The sequence below is a fragment of the Ursus maritimus genome, unplaced genomic scaffold (assembly GCF_017311325.1).
Source record: "Ursus maritimus isolate PB19 unplaced genomic scaffold, ASM1731132v1 scaffold_21, whole genome shotgun sequence".
NCBI lineage: Eukaryota > Metazoa > Chordata > Mammalia > Carnivora > Ursidae > Ursus > Ursus maritimus.
Genome location: NW_024424564.1, coordinates 50822292 through 50835668, shown reverse-complemented (window position 1 = coordinate 50835668; position 13377 = coordinate 50822292). Strand labels below are relative to the sequence as shown.

The following is a 13377-nucleotide window of genomic DNA, read 5'->3' as shown; positions in this document are numbered from 1 at the left end:
TAGGCTCTGTGCTCAGGAGGGAGTCCCCTTGGAATTCTCTGTCTCTCCCTCTGCCCCTCCCCCCACTCTCTCTCAAATAAATAAATAAATCTTAAAAAAAAAAAAAAAAAAAAAAAGGCTCTTCCCCCTGGTTAAGTCCTTCTGCCCAGGGAGGGACCTTGTGCTGAGCCTGTCTGTAGCTGCGGGGTCGGCCTGTGCCAGGCGTCCCACTGCCCGGGATGGCTGATTGCTGGCCTGAGCTGGGCGGCCACCACGCCATAAGGTGGGCCATCCACTGCCGGCTCTGAGTACAACACTCTAGGTCCAGGTAGGAAGGAAGGGCCGCAGCTTGGACCAGCCACAGTTGGCATATTTGAAATCAAGCCAGGAACATTTCTCTGTGTTTCCTGGGTTGGTGTGCCCCGCCCTCGGTACTGTCTTACTTTGAAGCCCTTCCAGAAGCCCCTCCTTTCAGAGCAGCTGGCTGCCCGCTCAGTCCTTGGCTTCTCAGGGGCCCCTTGGACAGCACATGCCCTCCGAGACTCAGCTCTGGATCATGACGTGGAGGCTGTGATATTTCTTCTGCATTTGCCTTGTCTTTGGTCCCACAATGCCTTCACTGGGGCAGAGGTCTGGGCTAACCATGGATGGGGACTTCAGTCATCCATATTGCAGAGCCGTGTAGAAATGACTCACAACTAAGGCTTGTCGTTCATAGGAAATTACATTCTCTTTGTCTCCTGTACAATACAGCGGAAAGGAACAATTATTGTACAGCTGTTCTGCCAGTATTTAATTAGTGCTTATGACAGTCTATAAAGTGGGTGGCATTATTCCCTGTCTCACCGATGGGGAAACTGAGGCAGGTTGTGGTGGCCTGACTTGCCCGGGGCTGCACGGCGGGCTGGGGCGGGGCGGGCTGTGCCCGTTATGTGCATGCTTGTCCTTGGCCGGCATGCCCGGCCTCACTGAGTCCTCGACGCCAGCCCGGGGAGTAGATGGCTGAGTAGTGTCCCTGGGCTGCCGTACCAAAGTACCGAAGACCCATGGCTTACGACAGCAGAAATTTGTTCTTGCTCAGCTTGGACGTGGGAAGCGTGAAATCAAGGTGTTGGCAGGGCCGTGCTCCCTCTGAGGCTCTTGGGAGGATCGTTGCAGCTGTCAGTCTGTCTGCTGTCAGTTGTTGGCTTGTAGACACTTCGCCTCTGTCACATGGCCATCTTCTCTGTATGTCTTCACCTACCCTTCCCTCCGTGTGTGTCTGCGTGTCTCCATTTCTCCTTTCTTATGAAAAGATGCCCATAGATTAGGGCCCACCCCAACGACCTCATTTTAACCTGATTACTTCTATAAAGACCCCATTTTGAAATAAAATCACATTCTAGGGTACTGGGGGTCAGGACTTTAACATATCGTGTGTGGAGGACGCACTTCAATTTATACCAGAGGGCACTGTGCCTACTCAACAGAGGAGGAAATGGAGACCCAGGGAGGGAAATGGCTTGCCCGCCATATAGATGAGAAAGGAAAACACTAGACCCCTCAGGGATGCATGCTCCTGTCCTTCGTGGTCTGCTTCCTAGGATGGTGAGCTGGTGAGCGCTGGGCAGCCTTCATTTACGGCTTTTGCACATCTGAATGTAGACCTTCCAGCTTTTTTGAAGGGATGAGGGGGAACTTTCCTGACACTCGGTTCTGGACCTGCTTAAGTGCAGCCACAGAGATCGGTGTCCATGTGGCCGACATGCTGTCATGTTCCTCATTATCTGACATAGAGCACTGCTCTCCCACCCGGTTTGATTTAAAGCCAGTTCGTGGGAAGCCAAAGCTGTGTCTGCTGTGTACACTGAGGCCACATCATCATCCAGCCGAGCCGGGCAGAGCGTCCTGGTCCGTGCTAGGAAGCTGACTCTGGTGTGGCTGGAGCCCACGCTCCTACTGTCACCAGGCTCCGGGCTGGGATGAATGGTGGCCATCCTGTCTTCCAAGAGAGTCACACATCTCCTCTCCCTGGTATAGCTACAAGAACATTTACCGAGACCTGGAGCAGAGCATCAAAGCCGCGGATGCGGTGGAGGACCTGCGGTGGTTCCGAGCCAACCACGGGCCAGGCATGTCCATGAACTGGCCACAGTTTGAGGTAAGAGGAGGCTGTGCCCATGACCCCATTGGTCTGGCAGGGGCCGGGGCCCCCATTGAGGCGTATGCTCTCTTTTTCGTTCGAACTCGGTGTTGGCCTTTGCCCTGTTCATGAGGCAGCCTTTAAGTATGGCTACTCTGGAATCCAGGTCAGTGCTGAGAGTCCCGAGGGCACTGCTGAAGGGCCTTAATCTCAGTGAAGGTGCAATTAGGTTCTTTCTTGTTGAAAACTTTGATGGTCCTTTATTGACCGTTGGCATTCTCTTCTCGGTGATGAGTCCCAGGAGCTGCCCAGTTCCCTGCACCCCCGCAGGCTGGCTGCAAAGGGAGCTGCCACAGTGCATACCAGGCCTGGCGGGCCTCAGGTCAGGGGTGGCGAGGGGTGGGCGGGGTGTGGGTATGTGTAGCTCTTCTTACCCTTCACACGAGGGACTCTTCCTTGTTTCAGGCAGTAAATTCAGCTAATTTTGGTTCAGGATTAACTTTTCTCTTTTCCTGATTTCATGGGTCTGAGGCTTCCAGTATCTTTACATGCAAAATGTGAGGGCCTGGGGATCTCGGGTCTCTTCCAGCCGTAGGCCTGGGTCACCAGGCCCCGCTGCCCCTCCCACCCACACCGAGTCCTGCCACCCTGTTCTCTGAGGGCAAGGATTCTCCCCACCTTGTGGTAAAGGAGGGGCCAGGAAAGGCTCGGCTGCTGCCTTCCAGGGAGGACACCTTGTGTGAGGGCCAAGGGGCTTCTCCCGCCCTAGTGGGCGCCAGAGCACCGGCTGCGCTGATGTCTGGTCTCACCACTTGGCAGCTGTGGGACGCTCAGCAAGTCATTTGTTTCCGTGTAAAAATGGGAATGACAACAGCACCCATCTCCTCTGACAGCTGGGAGTCCATGCTGGTCATTGGCCCCCTCTTCGCTTACAGTTGTGTCCTTCCTCACACATGTGCCTCTGTCTTCTGGAGCTTCTCAAGAAAGCTGCTCCGATGACAGTGTAGGTCCCTGCAGCTGAGCACACCCCCTGCTCTTTCAGACATCTGCTCCCAACAGGAGGCCAAGAGCAGACTGGACCCCTTCCACAGAGGCACCAGGACAAAGTAGAGGCCCAGGGCCCTCCGAGTGGAAGTGGCCCTAGAGGGGAAAGCACAGAGCCTACCCCGCCCCCGGCGAGGGTGCACTGGAAGAAGGGAGTTCCGCGTATGGAGTGGGATTTCACCCTGCAGGGAGTGTATACTGCTCCGGGGCGGGAGAGGGGCTCGGGAAGCCTCCTCTGATGTGCACCCCTTCCCCAGTCCCTTGTGGTTGTCCACCAATACCCAGAGAGTGGAATAGTCTGGGAAGGGAGACCTAACAGGCTGTCTCACTGGGATGGGCGTCCCGGCCAGAGCCCACCGTGGCCCTTCTCTCGTGGATCCTGCAGGCCGGGAAGCAGCATCCACTCATGGCCTGTGCTTACGGTTCTTTAGAGGATCATGGTTGACTTTCTCTAATAAAATTATTTGTTTTTATTTTCCATGCTGCAGGATGAAGTAAGTTCCTACTTTCTGGCTAATGTATAATCCCAAACCTCCTGCAGTGTGTGTCCGGCCCGCATGGGTCGGTGTGGGGTCCACAGCCTGGTTCTGACAGCGCGGGCCAGCAAAAGACGCGTGGCAGCCATGCTGCCCTGCTGTTGGTTGGCCGCACTAACAGCTGGCCCTTCCTCCCCAAGCCGGCCGGGTGTGGATCCCGTGGGCCCTAAGGGAGTCACCCAGTCAGGACAGACTTATAATATTCACGTGGTCGCTCCGAGTCAACTTACTTCAGTTGAGAAAATAATGGAAAAACAAATAGGTGACCAGGGTCTGTAGTCAGGGGCCCAGGTCTGCCACCAACTGTGTGTGGGCCAGTCACCTTTTCTTTCTGGGCCTCAGTTTTCTTGTCTCACAAGTTGGCAGGTTAGACTTGATGTTTCTAAGATGGCTTCTAACCCGGGCCAAGCTGTGGACTCAGTCACACCAAGGGTTAATTCAGTTAAGGTTGTTTGGCGATGGGTGGGGTCCGGAAGGAGAATTGGTTAACCGTGTGCACACACACACCTTTCTGGGAGATGATGTCATCGCCCCTTCCTTTAACCCACTTCCAGTGTTTCTCAGTGCACTTGATAAAAGCTGTGTACATGCTGGGAAACTGGTGAACCTTTGAGGAGGTCAGCGCTTTGCTTTGCTCTGTTAGTCCCACAGCCTGTGCTACCATTGAGGGCGCCAGTCCCTGGAGACCTGCATGGTGGGCTAGCTTCCCTGCCCCCCCCCGGTCATGTGACATCCAACCCCTGTGGTGTGCGGTCCCCATGGCGCAGGCTTGCTCAGGCCCTGCGGCCAGCTCTCCTGCCCAGCTGGGAGCCAGAAACAGTTCAGGGAAAGATGGGAACTATCCCGTCTGCTTTGGAAGGCTCAAGGAAAGCTGGTGAGGCCTCTGGCGACCCCTGCTGGCCAGAGGTGGCTGGAGGTTTAGTGTCCTAGGGGCCAGGGCAGAATGAGGAAGTTAGTTCCTGGACATCTGAGTGCTGGCTGGGCAGACTCTCCTTCTGGAGACTAGGCCTCCACAGGCTGGAGTCCCCGCCTGTAGCAGTGAGGAGGGGGTAGCGGGAGGGTGTCAGGAACCTGAGGTTGGCTAGGAAACAAAGCAAACCGAGGCCGCGGGGCTCCGTGTCACATATTGTGCAGGGCAGGCCACTGGCCTTCTGGCTGGTGTGTTAAACTGATGTGGCCTCAAACAAACAAACTTCCCCATTTCTCTCCCTCGCTGCCTGCTGCCCAGGAGTGGTCCGCAGACCTGAATCGAACTCTCAGCCGGAGAGAGAAGAAGAAGGCTGCTGATGGCGTCACCCTGACAGGCATCAACCAGACGGGCGACCAGGCTCTGCAGAACAAGCCCAGCAGGTGGGTGCTGCAGCAGCCTCCGTCCCCTGGGATAGGTCCCCCAGTCCTCTGTGTGGGCCGGACGCTCCCAGCCTGGGCACCTGGGAGACTCCCCAGTGAGGCCTTGCAGGGAACCCCACAGGTGTCTTTCCAGATGTTCCTTGGGTATCCAAACTCTGCTGGGCAGTGGCCCAAAGGCATTTCTGGGGAGGATCATCAGCTCACCTGATGCTAGAGCTGTGGAAAGATCCAGAGAAGGGAGCCTTTGCCACAGACATGCTTTGGGCCCCAAGTGAGGGCAAGATGTGGTGTCAGGTACTGGTCACTGTGTGTCCCCAAGTAGTGCCCACTGGCAGGTGGAGGTCACTGTCGATGCCGTCCTTTGGGCGGGTTCTGGTATCCTAGCCAGGTTTGTACTTCCTTGTCCTGTATGCAGGTGCCTGATTTGGTTGGGGAGGGGAGGAGTGCAGAAGATCATTGTCAAGTGTCCCCCCTTTTCAAGTCACCTCTTTGGTGAGAGGGTTGGTTATTTTATTTCTGATTTAGTTGTTTGCTGAAACCAAGTTTGGGTAGAAAAAGTGGCACTGAGGTCATTAGAACCTCCTGGAAAGTGTGTGCTAGATGAGGCCTGCCCCCGGGCCTCCGAGTCCCAGCAGATAGCGTTACTATCCTCCGCAGAGCTGAGGCCGCCAGCCGCCTCTCCCTGGAAGCCACTCCTGCCTTGCAGGCTCTGCGGCCAGAGGCGGCCATGCCACGAGAAGTAATAATACAGCTCAGAGTTGCCGTTTCTGAGGAGGGTCAGCACAGGTTCTGGAGGCCTTTCTGGAGCCCCAGGCACTGAAGGCCCTACATGGGCTCCCTGGCCAGACACAGCCAGTTGTCATTCAGCTGCCGTGTCTCTGTCTGGGCAGTGGGCTCGGTAAGGTGACCAGAGCAGTAAGCACCGTCCTAGGGATGAGGCCGGCACTTGGGTGACTAGGGCAGGGCTGGGGGGGGGGAACGGGACACCACCCCAGGGCTCAGGAGGGTCTAGGAGAGTGTAGGCAGGCCAGGGCTGCTGCACAAATTCAGCTTCCCAGCACCAGCCTCCCCTCAGAAAGAGAAAGGTAACAGGGAGGGAGGAGGGCCTAGTGGTCTCAGACACGTGGCTCGGGCGTAGGCAGTAGGCAGCCTTGGGTCCGGTGCCTCTCGCCAGACCTGAAGCCATAAGGCAGCTGCTGGCCACTCGGGGTCAGTGGTGGTGTTTGAGGCATTTCCTCTCCTCTCCCCCCCCCCTCCCGGCTCTGTCTGAGCCGTCCATGCAGCACTCTGAATGCCAGCGGCTTGCAGCCCTGACTCACAGGCTAGAGGTGGAGCGGGCCCCGCCAGCCCTGCTTTGCAGCTGATCCCTGCTGTGGTGCTAGGGCTCGTAGGGGCCCGTCTGATTTCTTTACCGTCTTGCTCCACACCGGGCACCCACCATCGCTGCATCCTGGCTGTCAACCGTCAGCCTGGGCCCGGGTCAGATTTCTGTCCGCTCCGTCCCCTCTAGGCCAGCACACAGTGGGCGGCTGATACGGTTATGCGGACGGATGTTCTCTCTCTGGAGCATGAAGGGCGTCCTTCTGTTTTAGAAAGTGTTGTTCAGTGGGCTTTGGTGCTGATTTTGGAAGCTCTAACCCCAGAAGAAGCAAGGAGGAGGCCACTGGAGCCTTTGTAGCCAGAAGGAGGGGATGCTGTGCTGTGGGGTCTGGAGAGTTCCAGGAGCCTCCCTCCTGCTCTCAACAGCGGGGCTCCCAGCCTCTAGAGCCCCACAGGCCGGCTGCCAGCTCACAGCATCAGGAAGGGGGGCCAAGTGGGGAGGACTGTGGGGAGAAGCCGCCATCCCAGACGTCACTTGTGCTCCAGCGGCCGCCTGTCCGCACCCCGGGTCTCCTGTTCAGGATAGACTGTGTCCAGAGGCAAGAGAGGAAATGGATGTATTCTCTCTTAGCTGTTTAAAGTGTGTTTATTCACCAAAATATTACTAAGTGTTTTTGCTAAACCAGTCTTTCTGCTCGAACAACGTATCGTCCTCTGGCAAGGAGCTGCTCTGTCCCTTCAGACTCTGGCCCTGTGAACCTGCAGCTGGGAGCACCAGGACTGGGGCGGGGGGCACTGAGCTGGGGTCCCCTGAAAGCTCTCTCTCTCCCTGTAGTGACCTTAGTGTCCCGAGCAACCCCGCACGGTCAGCGCAGTCATTGTCCAGCTACAACCCCTTCGAGGATGAGGACGACACGGGGAGCACCGTCAGTGAGAAGGAGGACATTAAGGCCAAAAAGTTGGTGAACAAACGTTTCCTCTGGTTTCCACCTCGCTCGCTCTCTGTCTCTCCTCTCTCTGTCCAGGCTCTCGCCCCCTTGGCACTCAAAGCAATGCATGAGGCCTGCAGGAGGTGGCCCGGCTGCCAGCTGTTGGACAGTCTCTGGCTTCTCGATTTCTCAGGGAGGGGGACACCCATTAACAATCTGTGGTTGCTTTTTCTCTGTCCTCCGTTAACCCTCGCCGAGGCCCTGGCACACCACCGCAGGAAGACGGGTGTGCTGGGTGGCCCTGCGGGGAGCCTGACTGCGCTGTGATGCCGAGGGGCTGTGCTCCTGCGGAAGGAGGCCCCCGCCCAGCCCCAGGGCTCCTGGCTCCGGGCAGGGCCTCGTGCCTCTGCCAGCCTCGTGCTCAGGGCCCCCGGGTCAACCCTTTCTTGCAGTGTGAGCAGCTACGAGAAGACCCAGAGCTACCCCACTGACTGGTCAGATGACGAATCCAACAACCCGTTCTCCTCCACGGATGCCAACGGGGACTCCAACCCATTTGACGAGGATGCCACCTCGGGGACAGAAGTACGGGTCCGGGCGCTTTACGACTATGAAGGGCAGGAGCATGATGAGCTGAGCTTCAAGGCGGGTAGGTGGGCTCCCTGGCGGGCATCTGGGGCGGATGCTTCCAACCTGCTGGCGGGAGGGTTTGGGATTTTTTTTTTTTTTTTTCTTTTTTAAGTCTGGAAAATTCCCACTAGTTCCATTTGTGAGTTCTCCTCCCACATTTCAAAAGCAGCGGATGCTCAGTGCCAAACCTTAGGAGGCACGAGGTGCCCCGGTGCTTTCGGCCGAGGCGCCTGGTCTAGCAGGACTGCGGGCCGCAGGCACGGGGGTAGGAGGTGCTGATCGCCAGCACCAGCCGGCTTTCCCAGGTGCTTTCTGGAAGCAGCCAGCCGTGCGGGTCCCCAAGGGAAGGCTTTCTCCAGAGACCCCCAGCTGGCAGAGGAGCCCTGGGCAAGGCACCTTGCCCAGAGCCCAGCATAGCGCTCGGCGCGGCCCCGGGCCACTCGGAGCTGCGTCTCGGGGCCGTGCGCTTTGAGCTTCCTCCCTGCAGTCTGTCGTGTTGTATACATTCTACTGCCAGCATGCCTTTGTGGCCAGGACCCAAAACTTCTGCTTTACAGAACAGTCTGGATCCAGATTACGGGAGCTCTGTGCACACAGACTTTCTAGCCTTTGTCTTTTTTTTTTTTTTTTTTAAATGCTGGTTGCGATTTGCCAAAATGGGTTTCAACCCTCAGTTTGAAAGCACTATCTTAGAGCCCATCAGAGGAAGCTGAAGTGGCCTGGTGCCAAAGTGGGCCCACAGAGCACCAAGTTCTTTCCTTCTGTCTTGCCCTCTCCTTGAAGCCACCCCAGATCCACCGTCCACCCCCTGAATCGGGAGGCTCGGCCAGAACTCAGCCAGCTCAGGCTGAAGTGTGCTCCTCCACTCGGGTTGTGCCTCTGGGACAGACCCCCGTGTCTAGCTGGCTGTGGGGCGGAGGGCCGTGTCCGTGCTCATGGGCCCCTGGCCGGTTTTAGAAAGTTCTTAAGCATTTCTTATGCTCCTGCACACATTTGTCCGGTTTTCTGACCTCTAGGGGCCATCTGCCCCCTCCTTTTTCTGTTGATTAATTCATTGTCGTTTCTAATTCTTCTGTCTCACCCGTTGGATTTGTCAGCAGGTTACGGACATATCCTTCTGCTCTGAGTGACAGTTAAAGTTAAAAGGAGACTGACTAAAACCCATGTTTTAAACCACTGGTTTCACATTTTTACAGCTGGAAAGCGTCCCTCTTCACTGTCTGTTTTATACGTTATCTTTACTGTGATGTTTGCCTGGCCAGCGCTGCTTTGTCTGTAGCACACTCCGGTGCCCTCCATCCCTCTGCATCTCAGACACCTGCGGAGCCCTCCCCTGGGCCCTTTCCAGCCCAAGTGAGCATCACAGAGCTGGTCTTACCGTGCACCTGCGAGCCTGGCTGTGTGCAAGGGCGGGATGAGAGAAACGCCAGTTGTCCAGGGACCCACGGGGGCAGGAAGGACAGGAGAAGATGGAGCTTTACCCCTCCTTTTTTTTTTAAAAAAGATTTTATTGGACAGGGGCGCCTGGGTGGCTCAGTCGTTAGGCGTCTGCCTTCGGCTCAGGGCCTGATCCCAGGGTTCTGGGATCGAGCCCCACATCGGGCTCTTCTGCTGGGAGCCTGCTTCTTCCTCTCCCACTCCCCCTGCTTGTGTTCCCTCTCTTGCTGGCTGTCTCTCTCTCTCTCTGTCAAATAAATAAAATATTAAAAAAAAAAGATTTTATTGGACAGCACAAGCAGGGGAAGCAGCAGAGGGAGAGGGAGAAGCAGGCTCCCCACTGAGCAGGGAGCCCAAAGCGGGGCTCGATCCCAGGACCCTGAGATCATGACCTGAGCCGAAGGCAGAGGCTTAACCAACTGAGCCACGCAGGCGCCCCTGAGCTTTACCCCTCTTGGCACTCACTTCGCCCCTAGTGTTCACTGATATTGCGGAGTTATATTTGCACGGGAACTGGTGCTGCCAGAGTGTCCCCAGTGCCGGTCCGTGGCTTAGTGGTCCGTGGCTCAGCAGCTGGAGGAAAAGCCGTCCCTCCCATGGGAGTGACAGCAGCTCTCGCTAACTGGCTGCTCACTGCATGCTGGCCACCCTGGCTCCTTCCCTGCTCTAACACTGAGTCATCCTAGCACCCGGTCCACAGAGGAGGAAACCAGGCCCCAGGGGCGGGGCGCTTTGCCCATGAGCAGCAGCCCTGGATATTGGTCCCACAGGCATCTTCATCAAAATCGCGGCTACACGAAATAGAGACAGGGAAATGCCTAAACACAGCATGATTGCCCAGGGAAGAAATTGCAACTAAGCCTGCAAAGGGAACCAAAATGCCAATGAGAAATACAAAGCTTCAAGCTAAACAAAAGGCAAAAACTGTCCTAGGGCTAAGTCTTCCACCCGTTCCCTGCTCCCTGTTCCCCAGAAGGCCCAAGTTATGGGGTTCCCACAGCGCCCCTGCAGGCAGTCACAGGCCAGAGCCCCAGGTGGCTCCTTGCCTGGCCCCTGGTGCTGGATTGCTCTGTCCTCTGTGAATGGGAGATGCCAGACCCAGACCTTCCACCAGCACGGCCCTGACCGCACCTTTGGTCTCTGTTGCCCCCGTCTGTCTCCTTGAAGGACCAGGGCTCTGTCTATCCCCCCGTCATCAGTGTTCCTCCCCCACTACCTGGGCCCAGCCTGAAGTAGGGGTTCCTTCATGTCTGAACAGACGAGACGAATCAAACCACAGTAACACAAAGCCATGGGGAGATTCCAGAACTATGCCGATGGCTTCCATCTCAGTGTTGAGAGGGGTTGATTTCTTTAAGTCAGAGGATAAATGCCCTGAGCTGGGGGCTGGGGATAGAGTGATGGGTCCCTGCCCCTCCCACAGCCTTCTCTGGACAAAGAAGAAATGAACACACTGGCTTAGGGCAACAAGTGCTGGAGCAGAGATCAAAGATTGAGCGGTCTTGGGGCCTGGGAAGGAGGAGGACAGCAGGAGAGGGTGGTGACGGGGGTGTCTTGGGCCCTTTAAAAGCATTCCTCTGCCCTGACCTGGAACAGTCAGGAAGCACAGGGCCTGTGGCATTGAATTCTGCAGTCCCTGAGCGGGATGGTGGTCTTGAGACCTCTCAGGGGCTCCTATGGCTGGCTGAAAGAGCAGCTTAAAATGCAACTTAGTCGGGAAATAACCAGGTCTGGCCCAAGAGAATCCCTGCCCCTCCCACCCAAGTTAGAGACCCTCTGTGGGCGAGGGGTGGGGGCTAAGCCACAAGGACACTCTGACCAGGTGTCGGGTGGTCTGCGTGTCACCGCCTGCTCACCAGGACTGCTTCCTTCTTGTCTTGAAGGGGACGAGCTGACCAAGATAGAGGACGAGGATGAACAGGGCTGGTGCAAGGGACGCTTGGACAACGGGCAGGTCGGCCTGTACCCAGCCAATTACGTCGAGGCGATCCAGTGACGGGCCAGCCGGCTGGCTGGCGGAGAGTGGAGGCAGGGGCCCCAGGAGCTCCGTTGGCCGTCAGCCCCAGGCAGCGGCACTCCGGCAGCAGCCGGCTGTGTGAGCATCCGCTCCTTTTCCTGTAACATGATGGCTCCGTTGCTCTTGGCTTCATGGTGTCTCTCGGAGGCAGACGAGCTGGTCGTTTCACCTGGGACTCGGCACCTTTCCGCACGCGGTGCAGACGGAGAGGTCTGATCGCAGGAAGACAGTACAACAGAACTCGCCCCGTCCCCTCATCCTGCTCACTGCGCGTGTTGGCTTATCATGGATCTGTCTGTTCTTGACCTTGTCTTTCCTCCTCTCCTCTGAGTCACTGGTGGGTCCCACTGATTCTTGTCCCACTGATCACTTCCTCTGATGAGTCCCATCACCCGCACCGTAAATGAACAAACGTACCTGCCATATTCTGAGTGAAGACGTTGAGGTTTATAATTTAAAGGCTGTGTACAGTTATACTTTTTATAGACCTGTTCTTCCATTCATTTATACTTCAATTATGGCACAGATTGATATACACCCGTCTTAAGGATATCTCTCTGCGCTGCGCTGTCCCTCAGCCGGGCCGCGCCGGGGGCAAGCCGCAGCTCCAAGACGGGCGCTGCTCGAGGCCGGAGAGCGCAGGGGAGGGTGCGAGCGCGTTCGGCTGGGTGTCTGTCCTGAGCGCCCTCCGCACGCGGGGCACCCGCCGTGACTTCCGGCAGTAACCCTTAGGTAGTACTCCAGATGTCCCCATATTTAAAAACTATTTTCATTCTATTTGTGTTTAAAACTTTATTCTTGCAAATTAACAATTTTATCAGTGGTTCGAAAGGTTAAAAAGTAAGAAGCTAACTTCTCAAGCACACGCATCCGTAGATGGAGATGCTTCCTGTTAGATTGTCGTGTCTTGGTGTATATCTGTACATATTATTTGATATTCAGAGAATCTAAAGAGTCTGTCTACTGTTTTAATGAGATTTAATGGCTTTTGACAGTGGGTTTAATTTGTAAACTGCTTGAAGACTGTGACATTCGGGCACAGGCCTGGCTGGTCAGCTGGGCCTCCCCTGGGCTCCGGGCGCGGGCCTGGGCCTCTCTGGAGTGGAGACCGCTGTGGGGAAGCCTGTCTTCGCTGGCCAGCTGTGGTCCGCCTTCTGACCAGCCTTAGTCCTTTCCGTAGCAGACACTGGAAAACCTCCCGCGTGTTCCCAGCGGCTGCAGCTCCCAGCCCGCCCAGGTCCTCGCGAGCACTCGAAAGCCGGGGCTCTCCCCAGGGCACCGGGCTCTCTCTGAGCGGCCTGAGTGCCCAGGAGCAGGTGTGCCGGGGCAGAAGCCACACTGTAATCACAGGGCGGGGAGGGGGACGGCGGGAAAACCTTTATTTGTGTAACTCAGACATCGGTGAAGTGGCCGCCGCCATCACGAGCTATGCATTTTCTCGGTGTTTCCAGTGAGCCTGATGTCTTGTTTGGAAAGTGGACGTGCGCCTGTGTTTGTCATGAAAACTTACCAGCAGAAATCCTCATTCCTTTGCTACAGATTTACCAAAAATTGTCAAGTCTTTTAAGTTGGGAGTTTCTTTAAATGTCTAGTATTTTAGAAAAAAAGAATCAATAAACAGTTGATCTCATGAGTGTGACTGTTCCAGAGCCATGCGTCCCTCATGCTCACGTCGGCTGGTGGCCGTGTCTTCGTCAGCATTTCCCAGACGTGGAGTCGGGCGAAGGTCCGCGTGGACTGCCAATCCAGAGGCTGGGGTTTTGAGGCACCTGAGCCCCTCGAGATTCCCCTCCCCCTGAAACCTGGCACTCTGTGGCCCGGGCTTCCCCAGTGTAGACAGCAGGCCGGCAGCACCTCCTTCCCCGAGGCCCAAACAGCAGGACCAGATGAGAGACCATCCATCACCTGGGCTTCTTTGAACACATTCCCTGAGCGCCTGCTGTGCACTGGGCCTGTGCTCTGCTCCTACGGTATCTGCAAATAACATGCCCATCTCCAGGGGCGCCTGGGGGG

At 56.4% G+C, this 13377-nt stretch overlaps 1 protein-coding gene across 4 annotated transcripts in view; it reads left to right on the top strand.

Moving 5' to 3' along the window:
* The window catches only part of PACSIN2 (protein kinase C and casein kinase substrate in neurons 2), a 132049-nt gene extending 119055 nt beyond the window's left edge, over positions 1–12994 (top strand). For all 4 annotated transcript variants that reach the window (XM_040637660.1, XM_040637662.1, XM_040637661.1 and 1 more), the window contains 5 exons: positions 1999–2119; positions 4910–5031; positions 7187–7309; positions 7733–7929; positions 11231–12994. In XM_040637660.1, coding sequence (XP_040493594.1) covers positions 1999–2119; positions 4910–5031; positions 7187–7309; positions 7733–7929; positions 11231–11343 — 676 coding nt within the window. In that variant the 3' untranslated portion in view covers positions 11344–12994. The remainder of the gene's footprint in view (positions 1–1998; positions 2120–4909; positions 5032–7186; positions 7310–7732; positions 7930–11230) is intronic.
* The last annotated feature ends 383 nt before the right edge of the window (positions 12995–13377 follow it).